At 41.6% G+C, this 19,234-nt stretch overlaps 1 protein-coding gene across 4 annotated transcripts in view; it reads right to left on the bottom strand.

Annotated features, from left to right (window-relative positions):
* Positions 1–912: 912 nt before the first annotated feature.
* Positions 913–19,234, bottom strand: part of LOC124779626 (serine/threonine-protein phosphatase 6 regulatory ankyrin repeat subunit C-like) — a 279,597-nt gene continuing 261,275 nt past the window's right edge. For all 4 annotated transcript variants that reach the window (XM_047253722.1, XM_047253726.1, XM_047253723.1 and 1 more), the window contains one exon: positions 913–1,549. In XM_047253722.1, the coding sequence (XP_047109678.1) occupies positions 1,088–1,549 (462 nt within the window). In that variant the 3' untranslated portion in view covers positions 913–1,087. The remainder of the gene's footprint in view (positions 1,550–19,234) is intronic.

Raw genomic sequence — 19,234 nt, 5'->3', positions numbered from 1 at the left:
ATAGTTCTGAGCATTGTGACCTCTATTTCCCAGGCATATTTATGACTTGAGCCTGAATATAGATGCACACAAAACCATAATAACTGCAGATGATACAAATTTATTGCTCAAAGGGGAGAACATATGGGCAGTTCAGAAAGCTGTGAATTTGGCTATGAACAACTCAGCAACATAAAATTTTATGTTTTATTTACAAAATAATTCTAATATGAAAGACTTTTTGTCAGAGATGTTTTGGTGTAAGAAGAGAAATTGAAAACACAGAAAAAGCATACCAACTGTGTCTCAGTTATTGTAATTACCATTTATTCACATGTCATGTGGGTCCTTCTTTGTCTTTCATTATTGTATGATGTCAACATTCCAACGGTGAGGTTTTTAAAATTCTGTGAATGAATCAAGCTGAATGAGAATGGAAATGAACAACTATCTGTTTTATCAAATACACAGAAAAAACTATAACCTAATGGACAATGATATCAAAAAAGAAAAGATAAGTATAAAAATCTATTATTTTGTAAATTTTCCTTCTCTCCTGGGGTTAATCAGTGTTACAATAGCAATGTGCGCATTAGAGATGCACTCTCACTGACTGAGAATAATGCAGCTTGGGAAATGAACTGTGTATTTTGTGGGAGTCACCACAGTTCATCATGAGTTTGTTGCCGGTTTGAAATGCTTTAATAGTATTGACATTTAATAGAAGGGAGTTTTTACTGACAAAAATTTTCTCTTTTAGCATAATGTGAAAATTGAGATATGGGGGATCAACAAGTCAGGTATAACACTGTGTGAAAAAGGTGTGTAAATATTTAATATCAGGAAAACTACAATAAAAATTTTCTTCTCCTCGAAGAAAATCATCTTCACCTTACACAAACTGGATGGTACATGTAATTAATAGTAATCATTGAGTGCATCATCTATACTTTATTGAACACAATAACATTCCCTGTCTGTACCACAAGTGAATTATTATTACAAAACAATGAATTAAAAATGTTTCAGAATAACAAGACAGTTTTCATTGCACTGCACAATATCACAAAGTTGTCCACCCCTTCCATAGTTAACACATAGGTGCACTTCACATCTGAACCCACTCTTCCAGATCCAAAATTTCTGCATCACAGTATACCCTAGACTGAAGAGCTAGTTCGAGGGCTGTTCTGTTCTCACTGTCACGTAATTTTACATCAGCACCTTCATGTATCAAGAATTCCATCATCCTAGGAGTCCAGGAACCCCAGTCTCCCATGGAACTAACCAACATGAGGGAAGTTTTGCCATTTCTGTCCCTTTGATCAATTGGGATGTGGCCCTCATCCAAGAGGTATTTCACAGTCAGTGCACGGCCAGAAAGCGCTGCACAGTGGAGGGCTGTCTGACCATCATTATTCCATTCATCTGGATTCTTTTGCATGCCTAAGATGAGCTTCACCATTTTGAAACTGTTCTTTGCTGCAATATGTAATAAGGTTGTCTTGTGTTCAGGATCCCACCAACAGTCTTTAAGATTAGTTCCCAATGAAGTCAAATCTTCTAACATCTGCACAAAGAAAAAATATTTTGCATAAATAAAAAAGAAGTTATGGCAATTTAAGAATGTCATGTAGACAACATTTTCATCAAAATATCCCCTATGACTTTTCTAGTACAGTGACGCAGATATTTTGATTGTATCACCACTCAAATTAATGTGTGCATCTGAACTGCGAGAAAAAATCAAGATTTACTTTAAAAATAAAATGTGTAGTATATACACACACACACATCAGAGATGAACACAGAACTTTGTAACTATAGTTAGTCTTCAAGACAGAGAGAAAGCTTCCACAAATAAATATAAACATATTCTTTTAATTATGTAACAATATTATGAAAAGGATAGTTGCCACTCACCATATAGTGCAGATGCTGAGTTGCAGCTAGGCACAACAAAAAGATTGTCACAAAGTAAGCTTTCGGTCAACAGCTTTCGGTCAACAGTCTTTGTTGAAAATAGATGACACACATAGATGACACACACACACACAAAACCACACACTCTGGCAGCTGAAGCCAGGCTATGAGCATCAACAGCAGTGGATGATTCGAGAGGCAACTGGGTGGGGCTAAGGAGGAGGCTGGGGTGGGGAGGGGAAGGGATAGCAGTGTAGAGGTCTCATCTGCTGTCCCTCTTCTTCACACTTATCCACCCTCAGACCTGCAACCCACAATAAAATATTCGTTTCTTTATATCTTTCCTTTGATCCCATTGTGACTTCACACCATTTTAGCGGGTTTTTGCCTTTCACTATCATCGTACTCCCTCAGATTTCATCTTGTTGTCTCCTATTTCATCCTTTTCGTGATTTTTTCCTGTTTATTTGGGTGTATTTTTGCAAATTTTTTTGGACGTAATCCTACATTATTTACATATTTCTTCAGTTCCCCCCCCCTCCCCCCCCCCTCCCCCCCCCAACTACCATGGATCCATGCTCTTTCCATCTATGAAAATACAGAAAAGTTTCCTATACCTAGCCATAACCCAGTCCCACATACCGATCCTGCGTTGTTGCTTGGCTCACTGAATCCCTCCATCATCAAATTACCCACCTCTGGCTGCCACCCTTCCTTCCAGAATGACCCCCATCTGCTCAGATTCCAACCATCCTTAGCCCTCACCAACTTAGTCCTGCAAAACCATATCTATCAAGCCCAAACCTCCCTGCAATACCTTCTCTCCATCCCTAAAATTCTCCTGCTATGCAATCTCAAATTCCTGGAATCCATAACACACACTGAATTTCTTGTCCTTCGGGAACTACAGCAACATGAACAATGCCAACTCAAAAATTCTTTACCCTGGTCACTTCCTACTCCTGCCTTGCAGTACCACAGGCCACCACATCCAAAACTACCTCCAAACCTCCCCCACATCCCCTCATAGGTGTCAAACTCTGTCTTGCAGACCTACTACATTTACCCCACCATCCAAAGCTCCCTCCCACCACCACATAGAATCCAGAATCTAAACAGATCTGAAACACAGTAATGAACGTTTCCTACAAAAGCCTTTAGCCCCCCCAGAAATATCAGTCCTTTCCAAAAGCCTCACCTTTTGTCCCACTCACAAATTCAATCAAGCTTGTTAAAGACCTCTCCTTCTCCCAGTCCCTAGAGTGGAAACACTTTTTCACCACCAACCCTACCAAACAGACTCATCCAAAGACCAATGTTGAACCCTGCCTGACTCAGTTCACTCCTCCATCCAACCATGATACACCCCCATTGCCCCCAAACCATGCCCTGTTAACTTTCCAGAATTTCTTAATCTTGAACCTTGCCTCACCATAATTCCCCAAATCCCTCAACACACAAACTAACCTTAAATCTGCAGAAATAACCAGTCTACCACCTAAAAACTGATTATGATCTTATTATACTACCTGCAAAGGCCCCACCACTGTTGTTTTGAATTGGAAGGATTACCTGACAGAAGGGCTCCACCAGCTTGTAACTTCCATCTACTTTATTTATTCATTGACAGTCCTCAGTGCTGACGTTCTGCATTGTTATACTGGCTGAAAAATTGGTGGTGGAAGTTCAACACTGACTACTGTAAATGATGTAGCCGACAGTTGCACAATTGCATTTCACAGTTCTTTACTTTCATTGTTCACAACCCTCACTGCCCCCAATATTACAAAATTATATGGCCAGTTCACTACTGCTAAATTTTGATAAGCCTCATTAATAGGTTGCAGGCAAACATCAGCATACCGCTATGATAGTTTGCTGTTGAAGATCTATGAGCAGTAAAAACCTAACCACACAGTTCACAGTTCTCGCAGAATAAAAGGTACGTGTGACACTATTTCTCAAATAAATTGAACAGACATTGTCATTGAGTGTTTTAACTCATGGCCTACTTAGTTTACACTTATTCTACTGTTAAAATGATGCAGTGTTGTTATTTTAACCAATACACAAATTGCCTCTGAAAATCGGCCGTGGCCTGAGAGTCTCGAGACCAAAAGTCAGTCCTTTATACATCCTCACAATAATAGGCACTGAAACTATGCATTGTTTGATGTTTAAGTTACAGAAATTACAATTAAAACATAACTCATTCAATTAACAGAACACATCTAAAAATTCCTTATTTTTAACATTTTCTTCTATGACAAAGGTTAGGCTGAATTATTTGTTTAAATATGAAATTATCAGTTATAGTTATGCTAACAACTATTGACAAACCTGGTAATTATTTTGAAATTATTTAAGGGCTGACTGTGCTCATATGTTTTCGAACAGAGCCAAATAAATACTTCAAGAATTGTAGTAGTTCTTCCAAATGTTTATAATTGGTACAGAATTTATATTTGTTTATAAGTCAATAATAAAGTCTGTCATGCAACAATTACTGATTTCACCCTATAACTAAAGTATTAACTAGGAATGGTCAAAATAAATTAAAAGCAATTAATTACATACATAAAATTAAGCACAAAATTAGACCTGGTGCTATATTCCTTAAGACTAAGGGCCAACCTTTCTCTTTTATGGAAATACACCTTATACTCGTGCATATTAATGGTAATTAGGCAAAAATGAAAATAAAAATGAATTTAAGGAAGCAGATGGCAAAACAAGAGAGGAAGTAAAGAGATCCCTGCTTGCTTCGTCACAAACTATCAGATAACATGCACCTACGAACCTTGCCACAGTGACCCCATGCCAGAAATCCAGCAGGATCTCAAGTCTCATATCCTTAGGCCCATCCCAGAACCTCTCCCTGGAGGGCATCTCTCTGCTCAACCCTAACACTCCCCACACTCCTACCTTCTGCATGCTTCCTAAAGTCCATATACCCAACCACCCAGGATGCCCCATTGTGGCTGGTTACTGTGCCTCCACTGAGAGAATCTCTGCTCTCATAAACCAACACCTTCAATCTATCACCTGGAACCTACCCTCCAATATAGAAGATACCAACCATTTCCTCTACCGATTCCCCACAGTTCCTTTTGCTTTACTACAGGGCGCCCTGTTCGTCACTATTGATGCCACATTACTTTACACTAACATCCATGGCCTTACTGCTATTGAACACCACCTTTCCCAATGCCCAATGGATTCCAAACCAACAACCTCCTTCATAGTCGCCATGACCATCTATATCCTCACCCACAATTATTTCTCCTTTGAAGGCATTACCTACAAACAATTCTGGGATACGGCTATCAGCATCTGCATGGCACCATCCTATGCCAACCTATTCATAGGCGATTTAAAAGAATGATTCCTAAACAGCCAGAATCATAAACCCTTCACCTGGTTAAGATTCACGAATGACATCTTTGTGATCTAGATTGAGGGTGAGGACATCCTATGCACATTCATCCAGAACCTCAACAGCTTCTCCCCCATTTGCTTCACCTGGTTGTACTCTACCCAATAAGCCACCTTCCTAGATGTTGAATTCCACCTCAAAGATGGCTACAGCAGTACCTCTGTATCAAACCTACTAGCCACCAGCAACACCTCCACTTCGACATCTGCCACCCATTCCATACTAAGAAGTCCCTTCCATACAGTCCAGCCACCCATGGCCGTCACAACTGTAGTGACAATCAGTTCCTCTCAAAATACATCGAAGGTCTCATTGAGGCCTTTATGGATTGTAATTACCCTCCCACCTCTGTATAAAAACAGATCTCAGGTGCCTTATCTTTCCAGTGACCCTACACCTCCCAAAGTCTCACCATTCAGACATGGAGGGGCATTACCCTCATGGCTCAATCCCATCAAAGGCAGGACTACCTGTTAAACCAGTCAAAGGTGTCACAGAGTCCATTACTTACTCCTTGGCACTACAGCCCATGTAGGGCATTGGCCTTCTGGGCAATCAGCGCCCACTCTTCTCTGATGGCTGCCTTGGCACTCCATCTTCTAACTCCTATTCTTGTCAATTCCCCCTCCACGTTGTCTAGCCATCTGGTCCTCAGTCTTGGAAAACATTCTTCACTGTTCTGCTCTCCACCATTCTTTCTGCATGTCCCAACCAACATAGTCTATTACTCTTTATTTCTGTCATGATACCTAGTTTGTTGTACAACTCTCAGATCTCATCATTATTTCTAATTCATCAATCTTCCCTATCATTCACTGGCCCAGATATTTTCCTAAGTATCTTCCTTTCCCATCCCTGCAACAACTCCTCATCATTTTGCTTCATTGTCAAAGTCTCTGGACATCGGGAATGGGATTACCTTGGCAAACTTTGTATGTGGTGTTGTCTGAAAGCTGGGTAAGGTGGACAGATAGGTTTGGGTAAGGTCATCCCATTCCCGATGTCCAGGCGGAGCTTCAAGGAATTCTCAGAACCTTAGGCCCCCTGCAAAACCTTTCACCCGACTCCATCAACCTCCTGACCCCACCGACTCCCCGCACCCCTACCTTCTTCCTAAAATTCACAAAACCAATCATCCCGGCCGCCCCATTGTAGCTGGTTACCAAGACCCCATAGAACGTATCTCTGCCTACATAGATCAACACCTTCAACCCATTACACGCAGTCTCCCATCCTTCATCAAAGACACCAACCACTTTCTCGAACGTCTGGAATCCTTACCCAATCTGTTACCCCCAGAAACCATCCTTGTAACCATTGATGCCACTTCCTTATATACAAATATTCCGCACGTCCAGGGCCTTGCTGCGATGGAGCATTTCCTTTCACGCCGATCACCTGCCACCCTACCTAAAACCTCTTTTCTCATTACCTTAGCCAGCTTCATCCTGACCCACAACTTCTTCACTTTTGAAGGCCAGACATACCAACAATTAAAGGGAACAGCCATGGGTACCAGGATGGCCCCCTCGTACGCCAACCTATTCATGGGTCGCTTAGAGGAAGCCTTCTTGGTTACCCAGGTCTGCCAACCCAAAGTTTGGTACAGATTTATTGATGACATCTTCATGATCTGGACTCACAGTGAAGAAGAACTTCAGAATTTCCTGTCCAACCTCAACTCCTTTGGTTCCATCAGATTCACCTGGTCCTACTCCAAATCCCACGCCACTTTCCTTGACGTTGACCTTCATCTGTCCAATGGCCAGCTTGACACGTCCGTCCACATCAAACCCACCAACAAGCAACAGTACCTCCATTATGACAGCTGCCACCCATTCCACATCAAACGGTCCCTTTCCTACAGCCTAGGTCTTCATGGCAAATGAATTTGCTCCAGTCTGGAATCCCTGAACCATTACACCAACAACCTGACAACAGCTTTCGCATCCCGCAACTACCCTCCCGACCCGGTACAGAAGCAAATAAACAGAGCCACTTCCTCATCCCCTCAAACCCAGAACCTCCCACAGAAGAACCACAAAAGTGCCCCACTTGTGACAGGATACTTTCCGGGACTGGACAAGACTCTGAATGTGGCTCTCCAGCAGGGATACGACTTCCTCAAATCCTGCCCCGAAATGAGATCCATCCTTCATGAAATCCTCCCCACTCCACCAAGAGCGTCTTTCCGCTGTTCACCTAACCTTCGTAACCTGTTAGTTCATCCCTATGAAATCCCCGAACCACTTTCCCTACCCTCTGGCTCCTATCCTTGTAACTGCCCCCCGGTGTAAAACCTGTCCCATGCACCCTCCCACCACCACCTACTCCAGTCCTGTAACCCGGAAGGTGTACACGATCAAAGGCCGAGCCACATGTGAAAGCACCCACGTGATTTACCAACTGACCTGCCTACACTGCGAAGCTTTCTATGTGGGAATGACCAGCAACAAACTGTCCATTCGCATGAATGGACACAGGCAGACAGTGTTTGTTGGTAATGAGGATCACCCTGTGGCTAAACATGCCTTGGTGCACAGCCAGCACATCTTGGCACAGTGTTACACCGTCCGGGTTATCTGGATACTTCCCACTAACACCAACCTGTCAGAACTCCGGAGATAGGAACTTGCCCTCCAGTATATCCTCTCTTCTTGTTATCCACCAGGCCTCAATCTCCGCTAATTTCAATTTGCCGCTTCTCATACCTCACCTGTCTTTCAACATCTTTGCCTCTACTTCGACTGACATCTCTGCCCAAACTCTTTGCCTTTACAAATGTCTGCTTGTGTCTGCGTGTGTGCGGATGGATGTGTGTGTGTGTGTGTGTGTGTGTGTGTGTGTGTGTGTGTGTGTGTGTGTGTGTGTGTGTGCGCGCGCGCGAGTATATACTTGTCCTTTTTTTCCCCCCAAGGTAAGTCTTTCTGCTCTCGGGATAGGAATGACTCCTTACCCCCTCCCTTAAAACCCACATCCTTTCGTCTTTCCCTCTCCTTCCCTCTTTCCTGATGAAGCAACCATTTGTGTGTATGTTTGTGTTTGTTTGTGTGTCTATCGACCTGCCAGCACTTTCATTCGGTAAGTCACATCATCTTTGTTTTTAGACACATACGTATATTTTTATTTTTTTTTTATTTTTTTTATTTTTTTTTATTTTATTTATTTTTTTTTGCTGTTACTACTAGATTAAACCATTTGTGCACTGTCCCACTCATACCACAATACTTAAGCTTATCTAGAAGAATTTCATGATTCACACAATCAAAAGCCTTTGAGAGATCACAAAATATCCCAATTGGTGTTGTTTGGTTATTCAGAGCATTTAATATTTGATTATTGAAAGCAAGTATAGGATTTTCTGTTGAAAAACCTTTCTGAAAACCAAACTGACATTTTATTAGTACTTCATTTTTACAAATATGTGAAGCCACTCTTGAATACAGTACTTTTTCAAGAATTTTGGATAAAGCTGTCAGAACTCAGACTGGGTGGTAGTTGTTAGCATCATACCTATCCCCCTTTTTATGCAATGGTTTAACAATAGTGTATATCAGTCTATCTGGAAAAATACCCTGTTTCAGTGAGCTACTACATAAGTGGCTGAGGATCCTACTTATTTCTTGGGAACAAGCTTTTAATGATGTGTTGGAAATGCCATCAAGGCCATGTGAGCTTTCACTTTTGAGTTTATTATTTTCCTAATTTCAGTAGGAGAGGGGGGTTGAATTTCAGTTTTATCAAATTGCTTAGGTATTGCCTCCTCCATATACTGCCTTGCATTTTCTAATGAATAGCTGGATCCTATTTTTTTCTACAACACTTAAAAAATGTTTATTAAATTTTTTTTCTACTTCTGACTTCTCCTTAACAAACTTTTCAATAAGTTTGATAGGAATACAGTCTTCTTGTGCTATCAGTTGCACTGTTTCCCTTTTAATAATTGTTTTAATTTTACGAGGGCATTTTGAAAAGTAAAGATACAATGGCTTGCAGTCCTTAAACAGAACATTTATTTAGAAAACGTCAGTTACATCTTATTAACTGGATTATTTGTTATTTTTCGACATAATCACTCCCGTTATCCAATCATTTGTCATGTCAGTGCACAAGCTTTTGTATCTCACAGTCATAGAAGGCTGTCGGAACCACATTTCAACTTCATCTTTGATCTCTTCATCGTTGTGGAATGATTTTCCACCAAGATGTGACATCAGGTAACAGAAGAATGGAAGTCGGCGGGTGCAAGGTCCGGGCTATATGGCGGATGGTCCAATATGTCTCATTTGAATTGTTTGAGTAGTGCTTTGGTTATGAGCGCTGTGTGAGGCTGAGCATTGTCATGAGCAAGCGGACTCCACTTACCAGCATTCCCCTGCCACTTATCAGCATTCCCCTGTGTTTGTTTTGAATTGCCCCTCGAAGATGTTTCAAAGTCTGGCAATATGCAGCAGCATTAATTGTCGTTCCAGGAGGCATAAATTCCAACAGAAGAATGCCTTGTCTGTCCCAAAAACCAGAAGCCATGATTTTCTTCGCTGAAATCGCCATTTTGCATTTCTTGGCTTTTGGTGAATTTGAATGGCACCATTGCATTGATTGTTGCTTGGATTCAGGTCTATGGTGATAAACCCACATCTCATCACCTATCACAATGTGATCAAGGAACTTGTCACCTGCTTCAGCATAGTGTGTGAGGAATTCAAGTGCAAAGCCCATCCTTTTCTTTTTGTGTTCTTCTGTTAACAGTTTTGGAACCCAGTGCGCACACCATTTCCTGTACCCTAACTTGACAGTCACAACGTCATAAAGAGTTGTCATTGACACATCTGGTATGATCTGATGCAATTCTTTCAATGTGAGATGTCTATTCACACGAATTGCTTCCTCTGTTCTCTGAAGAAGGACATCAGAGATCACAGATGGCCGACCTGTTCTTTTTTCGTCATGAACATCGGTCCTACGTTCAGAGAAATGACGACACCATTTTGTTACATTTTGTCTATTCATAATGTTCCCATAAACGGAAACAATTTCTTTATGAATATCCACTGGTCGCTGACCTTTTGCATGAAGAAAATGTATGACGGAGCGCACTTCGAATTTGGCGGGATTCTGTATCGGCGCAGCCATTTTAAACATGACCTACTCCAACCAGAAGCAATGTTCAACTGCCAAACGACCACGACGAGAAAGATAATGGTTCAAGGTTAACACCAGTGTTGCCAACTTGCTCGCCAAAACTCTTCTGTTCCTCTGGCATACGGTGTATCTTTACTTTCCAAAATACCCTCGTATTATCAGATGTGCGAATCTCACATAATGCACATACTTCTGGACTTTTTAATAACATTTCTTAATACAGTGCAGTAGTTTTTAGTATGTATGACTGTTTCAGGATCATTGCTCCTCTTAGATATAAGATACATTTCCCTTTTCTGTTTTCAAGTAAGCCATGGTTTCTTAAAATTATATTTCTCTGTTTTCTTATGGAAACTATTTTCAAATATACTCACAAAGGTATCATGAAATAGGTCAAATTTTGAATTAGCGTCAGGTTCCCTGTACAACTCATATGAATGTAACTTTTGCAAGCTTTCCGTAAAATTTTCAGTTGTTAAATCATTAATTGAATGCACTATTTTGGAGGACTGTTTTGCATTACTGTATGGAGGTATGTCATATACTGTAACTAGCCGTGCATCATGATCAGACAGACCATTCTTAACTGGAGAATTTTTTATTTCATTAAATTTATCTTGGTCTATAAAAACATTATCTCTCAGTGTGCTGCTTTCCTGTACCACCTGAGTAGGAAAATCAATAACTGACGTCAAATTGGAAGAACCAAGTAATACTTCAAGGTCAAGCTTTCTATTGGACTGCTTCAGAAAATCTACATTGAAATGCCCCAAAACCATAATTTTCTTCCCTCTATCTGACAGATAGCACAACAAAGAATCCAAGTTTTACAAAAACAGTTGAGAATTTCCCAATGGGGACCTATACATGGCTAAAATTTTAAAAGTACTATTATTTAGTTTCAGCTCACACACACATGCTTCTATATGTTGCTCTACACAAAATTTTTTAGTTTCTAAATTTTTCACAGTATGACAGATTTTAACATACACTCCTGGAAATGGAAAAAAGAACACATTGACACCGGTGTGTCAGACCCATCATACTTACTCCGGACACTGCGAGAGGGCTGTACAAGCAATGATCACACGCACGGCACAGCGGACACACCAGGAACCGCGGTGTTGGCCGTCGAATGGCGCTAGCTGCGCAGCATTTGTGCACCGCCGCCGTCAGTGTCAGCCAGTTTGCCGTGGCATACGGAGCTCCATCGCAGTCTTTAACACTGGTAGCATGCCGTGACAGTGTGGATGTGAACCGTATGTGCAGTTGACGGACTTTGAGCGAGGGCGTATAGTGGGCATGCGGGAGGCCGGGTGGACGTACCGCCGAGTTGCTCAACACGTGGGGCGTGAGGTCTCCACAGTACATCGATGTTGTCGCCAGTGGTCGGCGGAAGGTGCACATGCCCGTCGACCTGGGACCGGACCGCAGCGACGCTCGGATGCACGCCAAGACCGTAGGATCCTACACAGTGCCGTAGGGGACCGCACCGCCACTTCCCAGCAAATTAGGGACACTGTTGCTCCTGGGGTATCGGCGAGGACCATTCGCAACCGTCTCCATGAAGCTGGGCTACGGTCCCGCACACCGTTAGGCCGTCTTCCGCTCACGCCCCAACATCGTGCAGCCCGCCTCCAGTGGTGTCGCGACAGGCGTGAATCACAATCAGGACTGCATACGACCGAGGCACCCAGGGCCAACACCCGGCATCATGGTGTGGGGAGCGATCTCCTACACTGGCCGTACACCACTGGTGATCGTCGAGGGGACACTGAATAGTGCACGGTACATCCAAACCGTCATCGAACCCATCGTTCTACCATTCCTAGACCGGCAAGGGAACTTGCTGTTCCAACAGGACAATGCACGTCCGCATGTATCCCGTGCCACCCAACGTGCTCTAGAAGGTGTAAGTCAACTACCCTGGCCAGCAAGATCTCCGGATCTCTCCCCCATTGAGCATGTTTGGGACTGGATGAAGCGTCGTCTCACGCAGTCTGCGCGTCCAGCACGAACACTGGTCCAACTGAGGCGCCAGGTGGAAATGGCATGGCAAGCCGTTCCACAGGACTACATCCAGCATCTCTACGATCGTCTCCATGGGAGAATAGCAGCCTGCATTGCTGCGAAAGGTGGATATACACTGTACTAGTGCCGACATTGTGCATGCTCTGTTGCCTGTGTCTATGTGCCTGTGGTTCTGTCAGTGTGATCATGTGATGTATCTGACCCCGGGAATGTGTCAATAAAGTTTCCCCTTCCTGGGACAATGAATTCACGGTGTTCTTATTTCAATTTCCAGGAGTGTATATGCCAACTCCTGCTCTCTCCATAGTGTGTCTGCTTATATGTGCTAAAATCTTATATCCACCAACATTTATCATTTCCATACCTGTGGCTGTATGATGTTCAGACAGGCACAGTAAATCTATTCCACTCTCAGTTTCTAAATCTTCTAAAGAAGCAAGAAGCTCATCTACTTTGTTTTTTAATCCCTTGATATTCTGATGCAATATACTAAGACTATTTTTCACTGTGCTTTTATGAGAATCTTGTGACACACTAACATTATTTTTCACTGTACTGTTATGACACTCCTGTGATATTTTAACATCCACAATACCTGCCAGTCTGAGCAACTCATTAAGCTTAATTTCAATCAATGTTGGATTATTGGACACTGATCATAGCCTAAAAAAGAAGTACTCCTATGAGTTTAAGTGCCTCCCTCCCCCCCCCCCCCCCCCCCCCACCTCTTAAAGATTTTGCTATCGTCCCAGCCAGTTTGCCCTTCCCTTTCCTATTGAGATGCAGGCCACATCTTGTGAAGTCCCAACTACCGATACCATCAACAAGAACCAAACCCTTCCCCTGGTAAAGTAGCCATCTGAAGCAGCTGATCTAGCTCCATATTGACCCTCCTGACAGAGCTGTTTAATTGGGGCTGATCATACTGCATGAAAGCAGGAACCAAGTCAAAGTTTGTATGGTTCATTGCAGATGCTGCTTTTACCAAGTCACATTCAATATTGTAGCCTTGATCCCTATCAGTACTGTTTCCCACTCCACCCACCACCACAACATGATCCTGTTTTGTAAAACCCTTGCACAATGATGCTACATCCTCTATCACTTGGCTAAGACATGCATTGGGCTTGAAAATACTTGTGACCTTGTACCTGTCACCTAATTTTTCCTGCAAGATCTGGCTCACACCTCTTACACGGCTACTACCTAACAACAGAACTTTCCTCCTACTTTCTACCGTTCTTTTTAAACAGTTGGTTTCCTAGTGAGCTGGTTTCCTAGTCTTTCTCTTTGACTGATTGTCAGCCCCATTTCTGCTCCATATCTTTCTAATTTTTCAAGCTTTTCTTCCAGGTCCTGTTTCCTCCTGGATAACAAATCAGTATCAAGAGCTTGCATCACTATATTAAACGGTGTTCCCCCAGGGTTTCCAGTTTGTGTCTTTCACATTACCCTCTCCAACTGTACATTGAACAGAGTAGTGGAGAGCACATCACCCTGTCACAACTCTTGGTTAATTTAAAATGCCTTTGATGAAGTGCCCTCAACCTTCACTTTACTTGCTGTTCTTCTCAATGACATTTGGACCAGTCTTATTACTTTGTTGGATACTCCTGCATCTTGCATTGCCTTCCAGAGTTGATCCTTGCTGATACTATCATAAGCTTGTTTGAAATCAATAAACAGCTGGTGGACATTTATGTTATACTCATAACATTTTTCAAGGATCTGTCTGATGGACACTGATCATATCTGATCTGTAGTTATTCTATTAGTTCTGAAACCACACTGGTAGTATCCTACATACTCTTCTACATATATACTGAGTTGCCCTGCCATTATACTTTATTTACTATACAGGCCAGGGCTAATCCTCTACAATTTGCACAATTGGCTTTGACATGTCTCTTATGAATAGGGCATATTATAGCTACATTCCACTGTTCTGGCGTATTTTCTTTTGTACCATATTTCCACTATAATCTCATGCAAAACCCTTATTAGTTTTTCTCCATCATATTTTATCATTTCTGCTGTAAATTGTCTTCTCCCTGAGCTTTATTGTTTTTAAGAGTCTTGATACTAGCTTTAACTTTTTCCATTGTAGGTTCCACAACAGTTTCCTAGTACTCTTCTTCCCTGCTTACTTCCTGCTCCACCTTATCTACCACAGCAGCATCTACTTCACCTTTCTTTTCCGATTCTGTATTCAGTAGTTTACAAAATACTCCACCCATCTGTCTAAAATCTGATTTTTTCCTCCAAACAGAATTCCTTCTTTATCTTTACAGAACAATGTTCTGCATTGGAATGCTTCCTTTGTATCTTTCAGGGTTCTCTCGTCTAATTCATCAATCCACCATTTTTCAAATTCACTCTTTTTCCTCCTACATCCCCTATTTGCATCCTTTCTCTTCTCCTAGTATTCTTCTGCAGTAATTCTTGTTCTCCTCTGCAGGATTCTTTTTCTTGCCTCATTCCTTTTTTCTATCTTCCTCCTACAATCTTCATCAAATGAGAACTGGGTTCTCAATTGCTTTTTTCTACCCAATAGAGTTTCAGCTGTCTTCTGTATTATAGCTTTGACTGTTTCCCACCTTTCTTCAATAACCTCTCCTGCCCAATCTTTGACTTCATTAAGTCTATTTGTCAAAATAGTTTTATGCTGTTGCACTATATTTTCATCATTTCTTAGCTTAGCATCATCAAATCTTAGCACAGTTGTTTTCTTGGTCTGTCTGTAATTGACTATCCTCTATCTGTATTTAATTTTTACCAAATAGTGACTGCTATCTGCATCTGCACCAGTGCATACACCGCTTGGTGGCTAGTGGAGTATGCATGTAGATGTAGATATAGACAACTACCCACTTCCAGTATATCTGAAGCATGTCATCTATCTATGAGTACGTAATCAATCTGTTTTTTTGTGATTCCATCTGGGGAGCACCAAGTAACTTTCTTTATATCCTTCCTTTGCATCCATATGCTTTTAATAATCATGTTATTGCTCATGGCAATCAATTAGTCTGATACCATTGTCATTAGAAGCTTCACGCATGCTGTCCTGCCTAGCTGCTTTCCTATATGCAATTTCTCTTCTTACTTGCACATTGGAGTCAGCCATAACCACCTTAACATCATGCTTAGCCACCGTTACTGTTTCCTGTTCCATTTGCTCATAGAATATCTTTTTCCACCACTTCTGCATCTTCTGTTGGAGCATACGTACATATGAAGGAAATATTGAAAAAGTGGGCTTTCATCCGTAATACACAGATTCTTTCACCAACAGGCTTAAATTTCAATATGGCATCCTTATGAGCATTATCAACCAGAAAACCCGTGTCTCCATATCCTTTACCTCAACAACTGTACCACAATATGTAAGTCCCAGATGCTGCTAATATTCCATTTCCTTCCCATTTCACCTCTTGTATTGCTGCCATCATCACATTATATTTCTTCATTTCCCTTTTCAGATTCTGTAGTTCTCCAGTCTTGTTCAGTGTTCTCACATTTCATGTCGCTAAATACCAATTCATATGTCATTTCCATTGCCAAGGCCATTTATTTGTTACACCCATCTGGCTTCCTTTGTCCTTTGGTTTCACAACTAGCAATTTTTTCTGGGATAGGGTTGTTAGCCCCATGCCCAACCTCCTCCTTTATCTATGTTTGGGACTGGCACTGGGATTTCCATGGTATCTCCCAGTGGTGGAGTTCACAGAGGCCTTTACAGACCATAATTATCCTCCCAACCTTGTACAAAAACAAATCTCCCGTGCCTTAACTTTACAGTCACCCACTACCTCACTAAGTCTCACCATCCAGCCAGAGAGGAGCATTCCCCTTTTAACTCAGTACCACCCAGAACTGGAGCAACTGAATTACATTCTCCATCACGGTTTCAACTATCTCTCACTGTGCCCTGAAATGAGAAATGTCCTGCCCACTACCCTTCCCATCCCTCCCACAGTGGTATTCTGCTGTCCAGCGAACCTACATAGTATATTCGTCCATCGCTACACAACCCCTGATCCCAGTCCCTTACCTCATGGCTCATATACCTGTAATACACTTAGATGCAAGACCTGTCCCATACATCCTCCCACCACCACCTTTTCCAGTTGTGATGATGTTCCCTGCTTTATTTCTTCATTTGTTGTCCTCAGATTCGATATGTTGTTGTTGTGGTCTTCAGTCCTAAGACTGGTTTGATGCTTCTGTTGATGTTCATCTTCTATCCTCTTTTCAAGACACTATCCATTCCGTTCAGCTGCTCTTCCAGGTCCTTTGCTGTCTCTGACAGAATTACAATGTCATCGGCAAACCTCAAGGTTTTTATTTCCTCTCCATGGATTTTAATTCCTACTCCGAATTTTTCTTTTGTTTCCTTTACTGCTTGCTCAACATACAGATTGAATAACATCAGGGATAGGCTACAACCCTGACTCACTCCCCTCCCTACCACTGGTTCCCTTTCATGTCCCTCGACTCTTATAACTGCCATCTGGTTTCTGTACAAATTGTAAATAGCCTTTCGTTCCCTGTATTTTACACCCGCCACCTTTAGAATTTGAAAGAGAGTATTCCAGTCAACATTGTCAAAAGCTTTCTCTAAGTCTACAAATGCTAGAAACGTAGGTTTGCCTTTCCTTAATCTAGCTTCTAAGATAAGTCGTAGGGTCAGTATTGCCTCACGTGTTCCAATATTTCTACGGAATCCAAACTGATCTTCCCCGAGGTCGGCATCTACCAGTTTTTCCATTTGTCTGTAAAGAATTCGCATTAGTATTTTGCAGCTGTGACTTATTAAACTGATAGTTTGGTAATTTTCACATCTGTCAACACCTGCTTTCTTTGGGATTGGAATTATTACATTCTTCTTGAAGTCTGAGGGTATTTCGCCTGTCTCATACATCTTGCTCAACAGATGGTAGAGTTTTGTCAGGGCTGGCTCTCCCAAGGCTATCAGTAGTTCTAATGGAATGTTGTCTTGTTTTGACTTAGGTCTCTCAGTGCTCTGCCAAACTCTTCACATAGTATCATTTCTCCCATTTCATCTGCATCTACATTCTCTTCCATTTCGATAATATTGTCCTCAAGTACATCGCCCTTGTATAGACCCTCTATATATTCCGTCCATCTTTCTGCTTTCCCTTCTTTGCTTAGAACTGGTTTTCCATCTGAGCTCTTGTTATTCATACAAGTGGTTCTCTTTTCTCCAAAGGTCTCTCTAATTTTCCTGTAGGCAGTACCTATCTTACCCCTAGTGATATATGCCTCTACATCCTTACATTTGTCCTCTAGCTATCCCTGCTTAGCCATTTTGCACTTCCAGTCAATCTCATTTTTGAGAAATTTGTTTTCCTTTTTGCCTGATTCATTTGCTGCATTTTTATACTTTCTCCTTTCATCAATAAAATTCTATATATCTTCTGTTACCCAAGGGTTTCTACTAGCCCTCATCGTTTTACCTACTTGATCCACTACTGCCTTTACTATTTCATCTCTCAAAGCTACCCATTCTTCTTCTACTGTATTTTTTGCCCCCATTCTTGTCAATCGTACCCTAATGCTCTCTCTGAAACTCTCTACAGCCTCTGGTGCTGTCAGTTTATCCAGGTCCCATCTCCTTAAATTCCCACCTTTTTGCAGTTTCTTCAGTTTTAATCTGCAGTTCATGACCAATAGATTGTGGTCAAAGCCCACATCTGCCCCTGGAAATGTCCTACAATTTAAAACCTGGTCCCTAAATCTCTGTCTTACCATTATATAATCTATTTGGAACTTTCTAGTACCTTCACGCCTCTTCCATGTATACAACATTCTTTCATGATTCTTGAACCAAATGTTAGCTACGATTTAGTTATGCTCTGTGCAAAATTCTACCAGGTGGCTTCCTCTTTCATTCCTTACCCCCATTCCATATTCACCTACTACGTTTCCTTCTCTTCCTTTTCGTACTACTGAAATCCAGTCACCCATGAATATTAAATTTTCGTCTCCCTTCACTATCTGAATAATTTCTATTATCTCATCATACATTTCATCAATCTCTTCATCATCTGCGGAGCTAATTCGTATATAAACTTGTACTACTGTGGTAGGCGTGGGCTTCGTATCTATCTTTGCTGTTTGTAGTATCTTACCCACATTCTTATCTTTATTAAATCTACTCCTGCATTATCCCTATTTGATTTTGTATTTATAACCCTGTATTCATCCAACCAGAAGTCTTGTTCCTCCTGCCACAGAACTTCACTAGTTCCCACTATATCCAACATTAACTTTAACCTATCCATTTCCATTTTTAAATTATCAGGAGAAAGAAACTATTACATCAGTACAACAGTGCCAGCTCTGTTGCACCATATCACATCTCACCACACAGGCTCATTTCTTCCATGCCAGCTGCCATCACGTTTATTTTCATGTTTCAAATGACAGACTCAACAATAAATGTAGAACCAAATGTAAGCAATGGTATTAGCAGAACTATGACCGAACCCTCACTGCTCTGGCAACATAACCCTATATTATGGTTCACACAACTGGAACGTGAGTTCATGTTAGCACAGATATCGTCAGATGAAACCAAATAAAGCTGTGTCATTGCAGCACTAAATGAAGGTCTGGCTGCTGAAGTGCAACACATTCTCACGGCACGTCTGAACACCGAATGATATGCATCTATTAAAAATGCTTTAGCGACATGTC

The sequence above is a fragment of the Schistocerca piceifrons genome, chromosome 1 (genome assembly GCF_021461385.2).
Source record: "Schistocerca piceifrons isolate TAMUIC-IGC-003096 chromosome 1, iqSchPice1.1, whole genome shotgun sequence".
NCBI lineage: Eukaryota > Metazoa > Arthropoda > Insecta > Orthoptera > Acrididae > Schistocerca > Schistocerca piceifrons.
This window is presented reverse-complemented; position numbering and strand designations above follow the sequence as displayed.